We start from the raw sequence: 15,414 nt of genomic DNA, 5'->3' as shown, positions 1-15,414 counted from the left end.
ATGTTGTGAACAAGTGCCGCAAAGTCTTTTACTTGGACTTAAAACATCAAACGTGTACTTCTGCTTGCCATACAAGTTTAATGTTTGTACTTGCACCTCAACCTCTCTAATATGTCTGAACACGGGTTTGGAAAAATGTGTGATCACAAACGACACTAAGTGCTAGCAGAACGAGTGCTAAACACAGACTGATGGAGCATGGGCACAATCGAGGACTTCCCCTCTCCTAGTCACTTGTTATACGAAATGTCACTCGTTAAGCAAGTCATTTTTTTACAATTTGTTTTGCTCATTATGTAAGGTGCTCATTATGTAAGGTGATCATTAACTGAGGTTCCCCTGTATATTGAAATATTCTACTAGAAAAAAATATTGTCCCCTAATCAAAATGGCATATTTCTAAAAAGGTAAGAAAGAAAAATTTAAACACTGCAACTAAGAATATATTTTCTATTTCTATTCTTGTAATTATTATAATTAATTCTAGAATTTTCTTTTCAGTAAATAAATAGATGAAGGAATCATAAACAATTTGTGTTAAAGATGTTTGCTGAGGATCAAATATGATTGCTCATTCTGCCATTATTTTGTAAAATAGCAGCAAGATTCAAATTCACTATGCAAAAATATGCAATCTTTTTTTGCATTCTGCTTTTGTTTTCAAAAACAAATGTCTATTTGAACTAAGCTCTGAATAATCCATAGCAAATAACAATTAAGTGATCAACTTGAATGGGATTTTATAATATCGGATATCATTATAATGGGATTTGAACATTCATAACATCTCATGATTAACATCATGAGATATTATGAACGTTAAAATTATTTTCTATTTAATTTTTTTCTGAGTTTATATTTATTTTACTATTATTACTATTATTATTACTGTGATGTTGGTGGAGTGTTTTCTACAAAGCATATGCACTAATACTAAGCCAGAAAAAATTAAGAAATAACCACAGAAAAAAAATGTTTTGTTTACATGCTGTTCATGTATGTATCTGTGTTTAAGAATTTCCTATATGACATGTTTAGAATGGCAGCTTTCTGTAATGTGATGTATGTGTTGTTGTAAAGCCCTAATGTTTCCAGACTTTTGTGTAATGTATGTGGTATGATAGCATGTGCAAAAAGTATTAAAAAAATAAGTATCTTATCCATTCTTCACAGGCACTTTATTTTGTAAATGAGTTCTGAGTACAGTAGAGCATCGATTATCCGACTTAATTGGGGACTGGGGTTGGTCGGATAACTGAAAAGTCGAATAACCGAAAAGTATGAAAAAATACATTATTAGTATAGTGTGTTAAGGCCTGGTTTAAATACTAGCCTCCCTTTCATGGTCGAGCCAGTGTTGCCAGCTAAAACATGCAAAAATTTAACAAAAATAATATTAAAGTAGCCAAGACACAACCAAATATTGTAGCGCCACATCACTAGCGGACATTTGAATTTGCCGACTGGAATGCGGTCGGTTAACCGATAAGTCGGTTAATCGGGGGTCGGATAATCGATGCTCTACTGTATTTATTAATTTTTCCAGTGTATGTATTTTTGTTCAGTTGTGAATATTTGGTACAGCTCTATCTATAATGCATGTGATTTTGTTTTGTTTGTCAATGAATGTGATGTATGGTCTATTGTGACGGACTGCATTGTCTGTGATTATGGCTCAGTCATAATATATTTTGTATATGTTATTTGTATGACCATCTGAGGTGTGTATCTGTAGCATGAGTGTGTAGTAGTTTGTGTTTATGTGCAAGCTTTAGATTGTTTGCTATTTGGTTATGTCAATGTAAGTAGTCAGTTTGTGTTAAAAACTTAATAATAATAATAATAATAATAATAATAATTTTTAATAATTTAAGTTGTTAAATTATTGTTAAGATATAATAATAACAAATAATAATTATTATTTGTTATTATATAAATAAATAAAACAAATGAAGCAATAAGAACATTGCCATTTGGTTGACATTTCTATACATCCACCAAAGCCGAATTATCGGGCTAGAGTCGGCTATAATAAATAAATAATTAATATGACAATTTGGCATTAGAGCTTGGCGTTAGGTGTAGGAATTGCAATTACTGGATCCCTCATCCAGCAATCCAGCTGGATCCAGCGCATTCTTCGGCCTGCTGGATCCAGCACTTGGTGCTGGATCCAGCGCTGCGGATCCGCAAATACTCAATTAACTTTCTAAATAATTGCGAAAAAGTCTACGTCGTCGCGTTGCCGCTTTGCTAACTACTAGACTGCTACTAATTACTTACTCACTACTTTACTAACACTAATAATTAAATTACTCATAAATAAACTATACCTTAATCAATCCAGCAAAATTTAATAAAATAATAACGTATTCAATCGCTTTTAACTATCTTCCTCAGTTACAAAAAATACAACATTAACTATAGAACATAAAATGTGTTTGGAATAAATATAAAAAGAATAGTGCTTAATTACATCCCATTTTTAAACAAGATACATAGATGTACTGCCAGGTCTAATAATTTTCGTATTGTATACCGACGTAATCCCACTGTTTTCAAACTTTTAAGAAACGATAAAAAGAAAGAGGATCAGAATTCAACAACGGGTATATATTCGGTGCCTTTACACAACCAACGTTTCAATTCCAAGCTTGTTTATGTGGGTGCAACGATGCGCAGTTTAAAACAAAGGCTCAAGAGCACAAATATACAATCAGTAAGAATCTTGACAACACTGCGCTGGCATCATACGCAAGACAGAAGGATGGTAACGTCCAATGGGATCAAGCGGCAATTATAAAAACGACGACAAATAGGCAAACGGTCAAACATCTTGAGAGATTGGAAATCTGCAAGGCGCACATGACAACTGGTTGTATAAACCATAGAGATGCAGACTCATTGTCTACCATGTGGAGATCCTTTTACATTAATTAATGTTATTAACGGACAATGCTGGTTTCATTGGATCTTATATACAAGGTGTTTTTTTTTTAAACTGACGGTACTCAGAGACATCTGTAGAGCAATCTAACAGCCGAACTGTCGCCAAATTTGGGAGAGTGACTAAGGACGACATGGGAAAGAGATTCCGCGAAGAAAAAAGTAGTACCCAAATTTTCCGGTAGGGGTGGATTTGGCGCTGTTGTAGCAAAACAGCTAAGAATCTGCATAAAATCCAGCTGCAATTAACAAACACACGAATGAATAATCAGACAGAGGTTTCAGTGTAATAACGAAAGTTTAATTAATCAGCAAATAACCTTCTCCCTTCTTCAATGTGATCACCGTCCTGCTGGACAACTCATTGCATCCTGAACACCGTGTTCTCTATGGCCGAACGTAACATGTCCGCAGGAATGTTCATCACAGTTCGAGAAATGTTGTCCTTCAAAGTCATCAAGTTTGGGACACTACCAAGATAGACCTTGGACTTTAAGTAACCCCACAGGAAAAAGTAACATGGGGTTAGATCCAGGGAGCGAGGCGGCCATGCAAGTGGAAAAAAGCGACTGATGACCCTTTCTTCAGTGAAGTGCTGGTAGCTTTTTCGCTACAACAGCGCCAAATCCTCCTCTACCGGCGAATTTAGGTACTACTTTTTTCTTCACGGAATCTCTTTTCCATGTCGTCCTTAGTCACTCTCCCAAATTTGGCGACAGTCCGGCTGCTAGATTGCTCTACAGATGTTTCTGAGTACCGTCAGTTTAAAAAAAACACCCTGTATATATTTTTTCCGCTATTTATTTTGTTTATTTATCTATATTTTGTCTGTTTGGGCGTTTTCCGTTAATTTTCATATTTATTCCGAACACATTTTATGTTCTATATTTAATGTTCTATTTTTTTTGTAACCGAGGAAGATCGTTAAAAACGATTGAAAACGTTATTATTTTATTAAATTTTGCTGGATTGATAAAGGTGTAGTTTATTTAACTTATTCTACTTCCAGTACATAGTTTTACATACCTATAAATAACTACAGACTAATATGTAGAGCCTATATATATGAAAACTGGTAAGACTGATAGCCACTTAGCCACTGATTATCCGTCCTTACATTATTATAATATATTAATATAAATTAATTAGTAGAATTACCTTTGCTATTATTTAACTTAAAGATTACATTATAATTATAATCTAACTAAACATTTAAAGTTAATTATCTCTATCTCAAGTGTTAAACCGAACCAAAGTTAATTTTACTACCTAAATGTGTAAGAAGTTTTACTGATTTATAGCGACCAGTCTAAATAATAAAAGCTTTTAAAGTATTTTTTAAAATGTTTTATTTCATTAAAAAAACATAAATTGCAGGATAGATAGATAGATAACACTTTATTGCACCAAAAATACATCCATGCTGGATCCGCGCTGGATCCAGCTGGAATGATTTCAATCCAGCAAAAATCCAGCTGGATTCAAAACACTGCTGATTGCAATCCCTAGTTAGGCGCCATCTCTTACTAAACTTAATAATTAAATTAAATTAAATAAATAATTTTAATAATTTGGAACTGGAGGAAAAGAAATCGGCCCGAAGCAGGACTCGAACCTGCAACTTCTGCTATCCGTGCAGACATGTTACCAGTTACGCTACCCGACCTTCGGTCCGATCGCCTCCTCCGGTATATATAAGCTAACACGACGACCATCAACGGCCATTACAATGCCGGCTGGGGACACGTCAAGTGTCCACGTCCTCCCAAGGCACTCAACCGGCCATCGCAACCCCAGCAAGACGTATAAATATAAATAAATAATGACTAACCCGTTACAAAGCTATACATCCACCAAAGCTGAATTATCGAGCTAGAGTCGGCTATAATAAATAAATAATTAATATGACAATTTGGCCATTGATGGTCATCGTGTTAGCTTATATATACTGGAGGAGGCGATCAGACCGAAGGTCCGGGTAGCGTAACTGGTAACGTGTCTGCACAGATAGCAGAAGTTGCAAGTTCGAGTCCCGCTTCGGGCCAATTTCTTTTCCTCCAGTTCCAAATTATTAAAATTATTCATTTAATTTAATTTTAATTATTAAGTTTAGTAAGAGATGGCACCTAACGCCAAGCTCTAATGCCAAACTTGTCATATTACTTATTTATTTATTATAGCCGACTCTAGCCCGATAATTCGGCTTTGGTGGATGTATAGCTTTGTAACGGGTTAGTCGTTATTTATTTATGTTGACATTTCTTTAACATATGAAGTTTAAAGGTTCCTCTCAGTATTCCATTTATTCATTTCATTTGTTTTATAATTACATTTACAATGAAGCATGATAGAAAAACATTGCAGTTTAGAAGGTGCCATCTCAAACATATATAAGTGTAATGCTTTCAACAGCTGTTTCAGAGGCACAAAATATATGGTAGCCTAGTAGGACAGATAATGCAAAGACTTTCCATTCTGACAATTTTCTGGCAACAGATGCCACAGATTATCTGCATGAAATTACAGTACTTCAAAAAGTTTCTGTGAATTTATCTTAAAATATATGTATTTTAGTTTCACCTTGTAAGACAAACCAAATAAACTAATGCAGAAGTCAATATAGCTCTAAATTGAACAATATTAAAATTTTAAATTTTGATTGAAACACAAAATTTCAGTTAAGTTTATTGGAGTTCTATTTTAATAAATGACTTTGCATTAGATATGATATTGTCATTAAAATGCTATTTTTAATCAATGATAATAGCTTCACATGTTTGATAATGTTACTATAAATAAGAATGAAGAGATATCCATAAATAATTATTTAAGTAAATAATAAGTAGGATCTCTACATATAAGAAAAAAATTGACAATCCCTTATTCTTTCAATAACTTGTTCAGTTATCAAATCCATCCAATGAACAAAATGATAATAAATACAAATACGTCAAACTAACCTTGTATAGCTTTGCAGTTGATATTTAGAACATAACACTAACAATTTCAACCCATTCTAGGATCTTCTTCAGGTGTTCTATAAATTTTTCTGGTGTAATCTGAATTTGATTTTGATTTTTAAATGTTCCAGTCTCCAATGCGTCTATCCTCGAAATTTATTTTTTAAAAAGGCATGGCAGGTTATGTATGATGCGGTGCTATAAACAGTCAGTGCCAGGCACATGTCTTTTGGAGATTTAAATTTTGAAATTTTAAAAAATAAATTTTAAAGATAGAAGCATTGGAGACTGGAATGTTTAAAAATTGGAATCAAACTCAGATCGCACCAGAAAAATTTATAGAACACCTAAAGAAGATCCCAGAATGAATCAAAAATGTTAGTGTTACATTATAAATATTAACTGCAAAGCTATACAAGGTTAGTGTGACATATTTGTTCAATTATGTCAATGATATATGATATTCCTCTATATCTGCAGGAGATAGGTTCCAAATCCTCACAGATGCTTGAAACTGTGGATAATACTGAACTCTATGTTTATTTTTACCTATGTACAGTACATACGTACCTATGATACAGTTTAATTTAAAAATTACACAGCCATATTAAGCAAAATAAGTTATACTTAGCATTGTACGATATTTATACAGATACTGTGAACATAGACATTGTTTACACTGTGGATGCTACAGCATGACTAACTGTATGAGACTGGAGAAAGGGACTATTTTTGACAAAGTCCAGTCAGGTGGGTACATAAAATTTGAGTTCTAATTTTTGGATTATTTAAAAATATTTTTTGCTTAATATTCTCAAACCATGAGTAACTTAAACAGTTGATGAAACAGAAAATAAGGAATTTTTAAAAATAAGCCAGGACGATTGGTTACAAATAAAGAGAAATATATTTTTTCTTTATTTGTAACCAATCGTCTTGGCTTATTTTTAAAAATTGTAAATTATTTTTTAAATTGTGTCGCCACTGCTAGAGGGAATTATTGGACTATTTTACATCATGAGGCGGACGAGAAGCCTCAAATAAAAGGTCAACTCCGCCGTGGAATTGTCTTATCCCTCAACTGCGTGAGAAAGGACTTCTGGATAAAAAGACACATTTCGTAATGTATTGTCTAAAAGAGAAATATATTTTTTCTTTATTTGTAGAAAATAAGGAAGTTTACTCATTTGGTTGATTGCCTTTTTATGGCACAAGGGCTTCTTAGACCAAGCTGCACCAGGGGGTATACTGAACTAGTAATAATAAAAGAAAGTCTTGGAATTGGTGTTTATTACAAATTAATTCAATGTTGTTTATTAAATTTTAACTAAAAAAAATCAACTTTTAAGTCAACCATCTAAAATTAAAAATCAATAATGATTTTTTCTTCACAACTCAATTATAGCAGAATATGCTTGCAGTTAGAATAAAGTTAAAATTTTAATACAGGAGAGAAAAACCTATTTAAAGAAAAAGAAATTATTTTTAGCCAGAGAGGAAAGATAAATTTTGATAACATTATAGCTTATATTACAAATTATAATCTTTTGCTATTAATAAGTACAAAAACAAATCATTTTAACAGAAAGTTTTAAGATATTTTAATTTTTATTTCAAATACACAAAGAAGCTTACTGATTAAGTTAATATTTAAAGCTTATTATTCATTTTATTCTTCAGCTGTCATTTCCTTTTATGTATATTTTTTATGTATTATTTATTTTTACATTTTCTTACATATCTTTTTTTTAAATTTTTGTTAAATTTTATTTTTTCATTTTATAATGTAAAATTAAAAAACAGAAAAAAACATATGCCATATATTATATTTTTTGTTTATGTATGCTAATTTTTGAAAACTTTTTAAAAAGTTCATTATTAAGTTGCAATTAATAGTTTAAAATTACAGTGCTTTGAACTTATCAATTTATAAATATTTTAAACAATTTATTAAAAAAAAATATGTAAATGCATAGAAATATTTGTACTTGAAAGTAAATTCATATTGTTTCTTCTAGAAAAAAAATTAAATTCAAATACCATATTTACTTGTGTATAAGATGAGGTTTTTATTCATTTTTCACTGCTTCAAAAACCTAGGTCATCCTATACACGCAAGCAAAGGATTTTTGCATTTTTGCAATAATTTTTGTAAACAGCTTATTTGCACTTTTAATCATATGCTCACACACTGGTGTTTAAAAACAAAAGTATTTTATCTGACTTGTTTAAATTGTTTTTGTGTACTGTCAGGAGTAAAGATGAATAGTAATAGAAAAAGCAAAGCTTTTGAATTCAATTCCAGATTAAACTTCCAAAATCACATGGGAGTCCAATATAAGTTTTAATCCATTCCCACATGAAAACATGATTAATCGGAAATCAGAATTTGGAGGAACTCTTAAGTGTAATAGATAGAGAGTGGATTCGACTATTAAGTATTGGCAAAAAAGGTTCCCAATTGTCCAGCTTTACATGAACAAATTATGTCGATTTTACAAGATTTTTCCTTAAAGTTTAAAATGCCAGTAATTTTTGTGAGATAATGTATACATTTACAGGCATTTGATATTTTATGTGTTAATAAATCTAATTTTCTTTATGTTGACCTTTAAAGTCACACCTCGTCCTATATGCGAGATCGTCTTATGTGAGAGTAAATACGGTATTTATCAGTTCATAAATTTTATTAAATGTTTTTGAACATTTTTTGATTCATTCTCAGCTAATAATTTTAAAAACACAATACTTTTTCAGTATTTATTTTCACATAAACAAAGAAAAATAATTCAAACAGGTAAGGTTCTGTATATCTTATGAATGAAATACTAATAGTGATATGTTAAAATTATCATAATATATTAAATACAACCCATGTAAATATTTTCAACATAATAATGATAATCTAACACTAATAAAGTTTAATAAACAAAAAACAACTGATAAAAATTATGTATAAACTATAAAAACACTTAAATAATAAGAAAATCATTCATTAAATTTACAATTGAAAATATTTCGAATTGTATCAGGAGTATATAATAATGTAATTAAAATTGTAATCATCCTAATTGCTGCTTCTTTTTATATGTATGTATGTATGTATTGTAATTTTTTCTTTCAAAATTTGAACAACAATTATAATACAGAATAAAGTCTTAATGCAAATATAAATATACAGCTGAATTGAAGCTAAATTAATAAAACATCTTTTAATTAATAATAAAGAAAAATAATTTTAAACAAATATTACAAGAATATAACAGAGTTCATATCTTACTAATTTTAAATTTCTTGACACGTTTGCTCTCAAAACTGGAATTACACATTACATTAGATATTTAATATAATAATCAATCTTAAAAAATATTATTCAAATCTAATAGATTCATTATTAAACTTTATCAAAAAAATTAAAGAAAATTCAACTTTCTAACAAAAAATGTTCATAAATTAAAAGTTTTTATGAATTTCACTTTATATTCACAATAAATTGAATACTAGAAGAAAAAATTCTAAAATATCCAGGACCAAATATATTTTTACAATTTTTTTGATTTTAATAAAGAATAGCGAGGTTGCAGCTGAAGTTTTAGAGACGAAAACTTTGGCTGCAACCTCGCTAACACTATAAAATTATTGAATAACACCATACTTCAAAAAAATATCAGCACAAAAATATATTTAAAAATAAATAGGTTGTGAAAGTTTATTTATTTTTGTACTGGTATTTTTTTGTTTTTTTTTTGAAGGTTTTATGGTGTTATTTAATAGTCTATAACCAGCTTTGTGAAGATTCAGAATACCAGAAATTAAATATAAATTTACTCTTGTTGCATACAATTTCCTATTTTAATTGTTTGTGAAAGCCACAGTCATTCGATACTTGTTATTCTACTTCTTGCACTAAAATGTAATTTATCTTGTTCCTTTTTTAAAAGGCAAAGCCATTACACACCAAATTGTATTGTGAAATTGAAAGCAAATAAATAAGCACTTAAACATGCTTATTTTTCGTCGCATAAATGCAAATATATTTTGTTCTAATAATATTTATTCATTTTAAATCTGATTTTACAATTAAATTTTCAGTTTAAAAGAAAACATCTATTTATCATTCATCGGCTATCTTCGCGTTCCAATGATGCATTTTAGAACAGCGAATGAATTCGAACGAGATTTTATTATTATTATTATGCATCAATTTACTAGTTAAACATAATAAGAAAAAAAATTGATCAAACCTTCTTTTCTGGAAGAACTTCCTCTTGGCCCTTGGGATGCCAAGCAACTCGAACGTGCCCTCTCTTCATTCGTTCCCATTCTGGTAATTCTACTTCATCTAAGTCTTCCTCGTCGCTGCTGATAAACTCTGAGTTTTCAATCACTAATCCAAAATCTATAAGTCCCCTTCTGTTGACTCTGAACACGGCATCTTCATCAAAATACTTACAGGTCGACGCCATAACTAGAGCACACAATCGCTATCCTCGCTCTCAACATCTTTCGGGCAGACGACGTAAACTTGACTGTGCTTTCGGGGTAGAGATTAATTCGGTACCGTATCCCCCTGTATAGTAAGATGACATTAAATTAAAAATTTATTTTAAAAATTTATTATTACAAAAAAAAAAAGCCGTACTATATCACTTTTGTGTTTTATTTAATAAAGTTTTGTGGTAAAAGAGTTTAAAATGATTTCGAAGTATCGAGATAAAATATTAATAAATACGAATATTGAAAACATATTGTTTGTTAGATTTAAATTACGTTCGAATATATTTTTATTATTCATCTGTTTGCCGTAAAGTTCTTCCTTAATCTTTTTTTCATTTCTTTCGATTTGTCGCTTGTCTACTCTATTGTCGAGATAGAATATTAATAACCAGCGGTGATATTCAGCGGGTTCGCACAGGTTCGGCCGAACCTGTTGTTAAAATTTTCAGGTTTCCGAACGGGTTCGCCCGAACCCATTGTTAAAATTTCCAAGTTTTCCGAACCTTGTTAAACCAATGGTACATTTTTTCAGGGTGGTTTTGTTTTTGTTTTTTTTTAAAATATTAAAATATACGTATTAAACTCTGTAATACTACTATAGAGTCTTATACTCCGTTCGCACCGAGCATTTCAATCTAGATTGTGAGCAAGGTCAGGGGACTATGTCTTGGTGCGATCTCTCTCGACCGTTTTAATCTCGACCGAAACGAGGTTTAATCACAATCGATTCAAGAGAGTTCTTGAAACTAGATCCAGTCATACGAGAGGTCCCACAATCTCACGCGCGTGAGATAATACAAGATGGCTGTGGAACACGTGTCGGGCTATGGAGAGCGAAATAAAAAGGATATTGTATTTCGATAGATGATGACATCTGTCTATTATCAGCAGTGCCATTCGGGGTGAAAAATTTCTCTGCAAAAAAAAAAAAAAAAAAAAAATCGACAGCACTAACATGCTATTGTTATCTGGTCTTCGCCCAGGGTTGTTACGTTCTAAATAGGCCACTGATTATTAGATATATCACAAGAAAAGGTATTGTATTTATTTCTAGCCAAAACTTTCATTTCGTTTGTTGGTGATTGTCAGGAAAAAATTTTTTGCTAGCGAACCCTTTGTTAACTATTTCCAATATCACCACTGTTAATAACCACTCGCCGGCCGAAATAACCGTAATCTTAATAAAGACGGCTTTAATCTTGATTCTGAGACTGTGGCGATGAGAAAGTTACGGGAACTTTTCAACAGAATTGTAATATTACAAAATTTAATAATATAATAATTAAACTAAAAAGTAAGGCGATCACAAGAACAGATGACTTCAACGTCTGTTACACACATGTCCGGTCTAAAAAGTGGTGACCTTTCTCTCCTCTCTCCCCTGTCCAAGCTTTTCCTTCCCCTTCGTGACCCCTCAGTTCTCCGAATTCTTGACCATCGCAGATGTGGAGTTAATGGGGAGGGGTGCTAATGAATAGCAGATTTTAAACTCTGCTTACACCCCCCTTCTTAGCCTTGTCATCACCCCTGTGATGATACAATTTTATATTGGTAAGGTGAGCTATCTTTTTAGTTCCATTTTCCGTTCTATACATCACATTTTTAGGAATGTTGTCGTAGTATATTATTTTATCGATACGATACGGTCCTTTAATGTTCGGATGTTTTCCCCTCATACCACTCTGAACTAAAATCCAGGATCCAACTTTAATATTTACCAATGGTCCTGCATGCTTCCTATCATAATATTTTTTGATAGATTCTCTATATTTCTTTCGTTGTTCTTCGGTTCGCTCCTTTTCATACGATTGTAAATCTATAATTCCGAATTCGCTGTCAGCCTCCAGCTTAACAACTGTTCGTTGCCATTTGAATAATGGAGAGCAACCTAAAAAAGAGTTGTAGCTTCGGTTTTCGTGGCGAACTGCAGCATCCAAGCAATTTTTCCACCCACCTTTGAAATCTGGATAACAATTAAGGAATTTCTTGAGATCCCGTATCTTTCTCTCACACACTCCGTTCCCGGCAGCATGATAAGGTGATGTGGTTTTTAATGTGATATTCCTGTCTCTGGCCCATTGCTTGAAACTGTCCGATTTAAAGGTAGATCCGCAATCGCTGATGATAGTAGTTACATTATTGAATAATGGTAAATTATCCAAATAACGGATGACACTACGCACATCCTCCTTCATAGCTTTAGCATAAGTTATCCGTGTAGCTTCGTCTATGACCACTAGAAATGATTTAGTCATTCTTACCCCTTCACTGCGTTTCTGAAGCTCCGCAAAATCAATGTGTACTGTATTGAAGGGTATTTTCGATTGTGGGGGCAAATAGAGTTGGTCTTGACGGGGTCGGTATTTAAACTTGACGGATTGACATATCGGACAGGTCTGCACGTAACGTTGGATACTTTGTCTCATGTTAGGCCACCAGAACCGTGCCCTTAACTTGTAATAAGTCCTCCAAAACCCATCATGACCCCCACTGTCCGGATCGTCATGATACCGCTTCATAATGCTGTTTTGAATATTTTTCGGGACAATCAACCGGCCATTCTTGGTTTTTTTCCACTTGTGTTTGTCGATTTGGTGGACTGGCCTCGATTTCACGCGGGGATCATTATGATCTGTGACTAGACAATGATCCGATTTTGTCTGAGGGATCGGTAAACCCTTCCTTACTCGTTTTTTGGACCATTATCAATTTCATTCACGGAGGTAAAACTTCGGTTATCATGAATATTATTCCTTTTTTCAATTTTCCTCGGTACAGAGTTTTTTGTAGGTACCAATTTGCTCAATCCAACACGTAAGTTTTCTTTGTCGTTTAAATTGTGTTGAAGAAGAATAGCTTGCATATCCGCCGGTAGTCCACGTATTACCATGGTGATAAAGCTTTGTTCCCCAATATCCGGATATGCAAGTTGAATACGCCGTTGTTTTTCAAAATAATATTCCAATAGTGAACCACCACGATATTCCCACATATCCGCTAATATGGAAAGTTGGATCCGATTCTGTCCGAACGCACTAAGAAAAGAGTTTTTCCATTCCTCCCAATTATCACCGACCTTATCTAATACTCGAGAATTGTACCATTTCACGGCAATTCCTTCCAAATAATTTCGAAGGTTACGAATCTTTTGTTCGTCTGTAATCCAATTGTGAGATGCACACGCGTGTTCGTATGAAATTATCCAAACACGCGCTTCCTCCGATTTTCCATCATATTTTTCTATGTTGATCGTATCGCGAGATGAATTTAATGACATTTTTTCGATGGTTTGCCGAAAAGAGTTCATAATCTTCAACGTCTCGGCTTGTTGGCTCATGTACAGCTTTTGCAACTGAACCATTTGCGCCAACACATCCGACTTCGGGTCAGACGAACTGTCCGAGGCGACCGATCGTATTAAAGTTTTGTTAAGATAGAGCTCACCTTCTGTCTCCGATAATGAAATAGATAGTGTTCGATAATTCGTCATCGTCCGGATAGCAGTTTGAAAAACCGACGAGGTCGAAATTGCGGGATGATTTTCGATTCCTTGAAATTCTTGGTCGATTTCTGTCCATTCGTCTTCCCCTTCTAGTTGATATCGGGAGATAATGTAGGAGTCTTCGGTCTTCTGAACCAAAAATTTAAAAAGCATGATTCTACTATATAAATACAGCTGGGTACTGAAATCCTGTCGACTGCGCCAATTTGTAATATTACAAAATTTAATAATATAATAATTAAACTAAAAAGTAAGGCGATCACAAGAACAGATGACTTCAACGTCTGTTACACACATGTCCGGTCTAAAAAGTGGTGACCTTTCTCTCCTCTCTCCCTGTCCAAGCTTTTCCTTCCCCTTCGTGACCCCTCAGTTCTCCGAATTCTTGACCATCGCAGATGTGGAGTTAATGGGGAGGGTTTTTTTTTTTTTTTGTAATTCTTTCCGCCCTGTGGCACTAAGAGGGCCTCTTATAGCAAGCCCATTATGGGTTCGGCCAGGCCCACAATGGGGCGGCCGGGTGGTGAGGGACGGGGACCGACATATCCGGACGGACCACCCCCGAAAAATTCCTGGGGATTTCTCGACCCGTCCGGATTCGATCCCGGGTCCCCAGGGCGGTAGGCTGCTAACCTTGACCGCTCGGCCATCCGGCCGCTTATGGGGAGGGGTGCTAATGAATAGCAGATTTTAAACTCTGCTTACAAGAATAATAAAACCTATATATATATTAAAAAAATCCTTCTGTATTTTATAGTAGCAGTGGATAAAATGGTGGAAATTTTGCAGAAACGGGCAGCCAATGAGAATAAACTCGTATCTGTCGTGCGCATGTTTGCAAAGTATAAATCAGCAAAGAAAGACAATTGTTTTGGCAGAGGAAAGGGAGTTGTTATTGCATGTATTACGTAGAAAATTAATTATTTCTGACAAAAGAAAAATAGCTTTTGGTCGTCATCTGAGTGAACTCCAAGTTCATATTTACACATAAGTTTCGGAATATTGCCTTCTCTCAAAAGGAAGTTCTATGTAATTTAATGATTGTGACTACGGTCGTGAATAGCCTATTTCCCGATTTTGAATACTTTGTTCCGATTGGAAAATTTTCTTCAGAATGTCCTAATTTGTTTATTTCTACCCAAAAATATTCCGATTTGTATTAAAAACAGTCAGGTAAGAATTGTAGACTATGTCTGCAAGTGTCGTACTTCCATACACCATCTATCCTCACAAACGTACGCCTTTAGTGTCTGTAGTGCACGCCCGTCAGTTTGCTTTTTTTTTTTTAAAAAAAAACTCTTTCCACCTGGACACTAAGGGGGCTTCTTTTAGCAAGTTCATCATAGATTCGGCCAGGCCCACAATAGGGCGGCCGGATGGTGAGAGACGGGACCCGACATATCCGGACGGACCAATCCCCTGAAAAATTCCTGGGGATTTTTCGACCCGTCCGGATTCGATTTCGGGTCCCCCAGATCAGTAGGCTGCCACCTTGACCATTTGGCCATC

General features: G+C 33.5%; 1 protein-coding gene across 2 annotated transcripts in view; it reads right to left on the bottom strand.

Annotated features, from left to right (window-relative positions):
* The window catches only part of LOC136972931 ((E3-independent) E2 ubiquitin-conjugating enzyme), an 86,667-nt gene extending 76,212 nt beyond the window's left edge, over positions 1-10,455 (bottom strand). For both annotated transcript variants that reach the window (XM_067267590.1, XM_067267591.1), the window contains exon 1: positions 10,151-10,455. In XM_067267590.1, coding sequence (XP_067123691.1) covers positions 10,151-10,372 — 222 coding nt within the window. In that variant the 5' untranslated portion in view covers positions 10,373-10,455. The remainder of the gene's footprint in view (positions 1-10,150) is intronic.
* Between the last annotated feature and the right edge of the window lie 4,959 nt (positions 10,456-15,414).

The sequence above is a fragment of the Centruroides vittatus genome, unplaced genomic scaffold (genome assembly GCF_030686945.1).
Source record: "Centruroides vittatus isolate TY-2023 unplaced genomic scaffold, ASM3068694v2 contig_3066, whole genome shotgun sequence".
NCBI classification, from domain to species: Eukaryota; Metazoa; Arthropoda; class Arachnida; order Scorpiones; family Buthidae; genus Centruroides; species Centruroides vittatus.
Note: the sequence above shows the minus strand (reverse complement) of the source record. Positions and strands in the feature narration are given on the sequence as shown.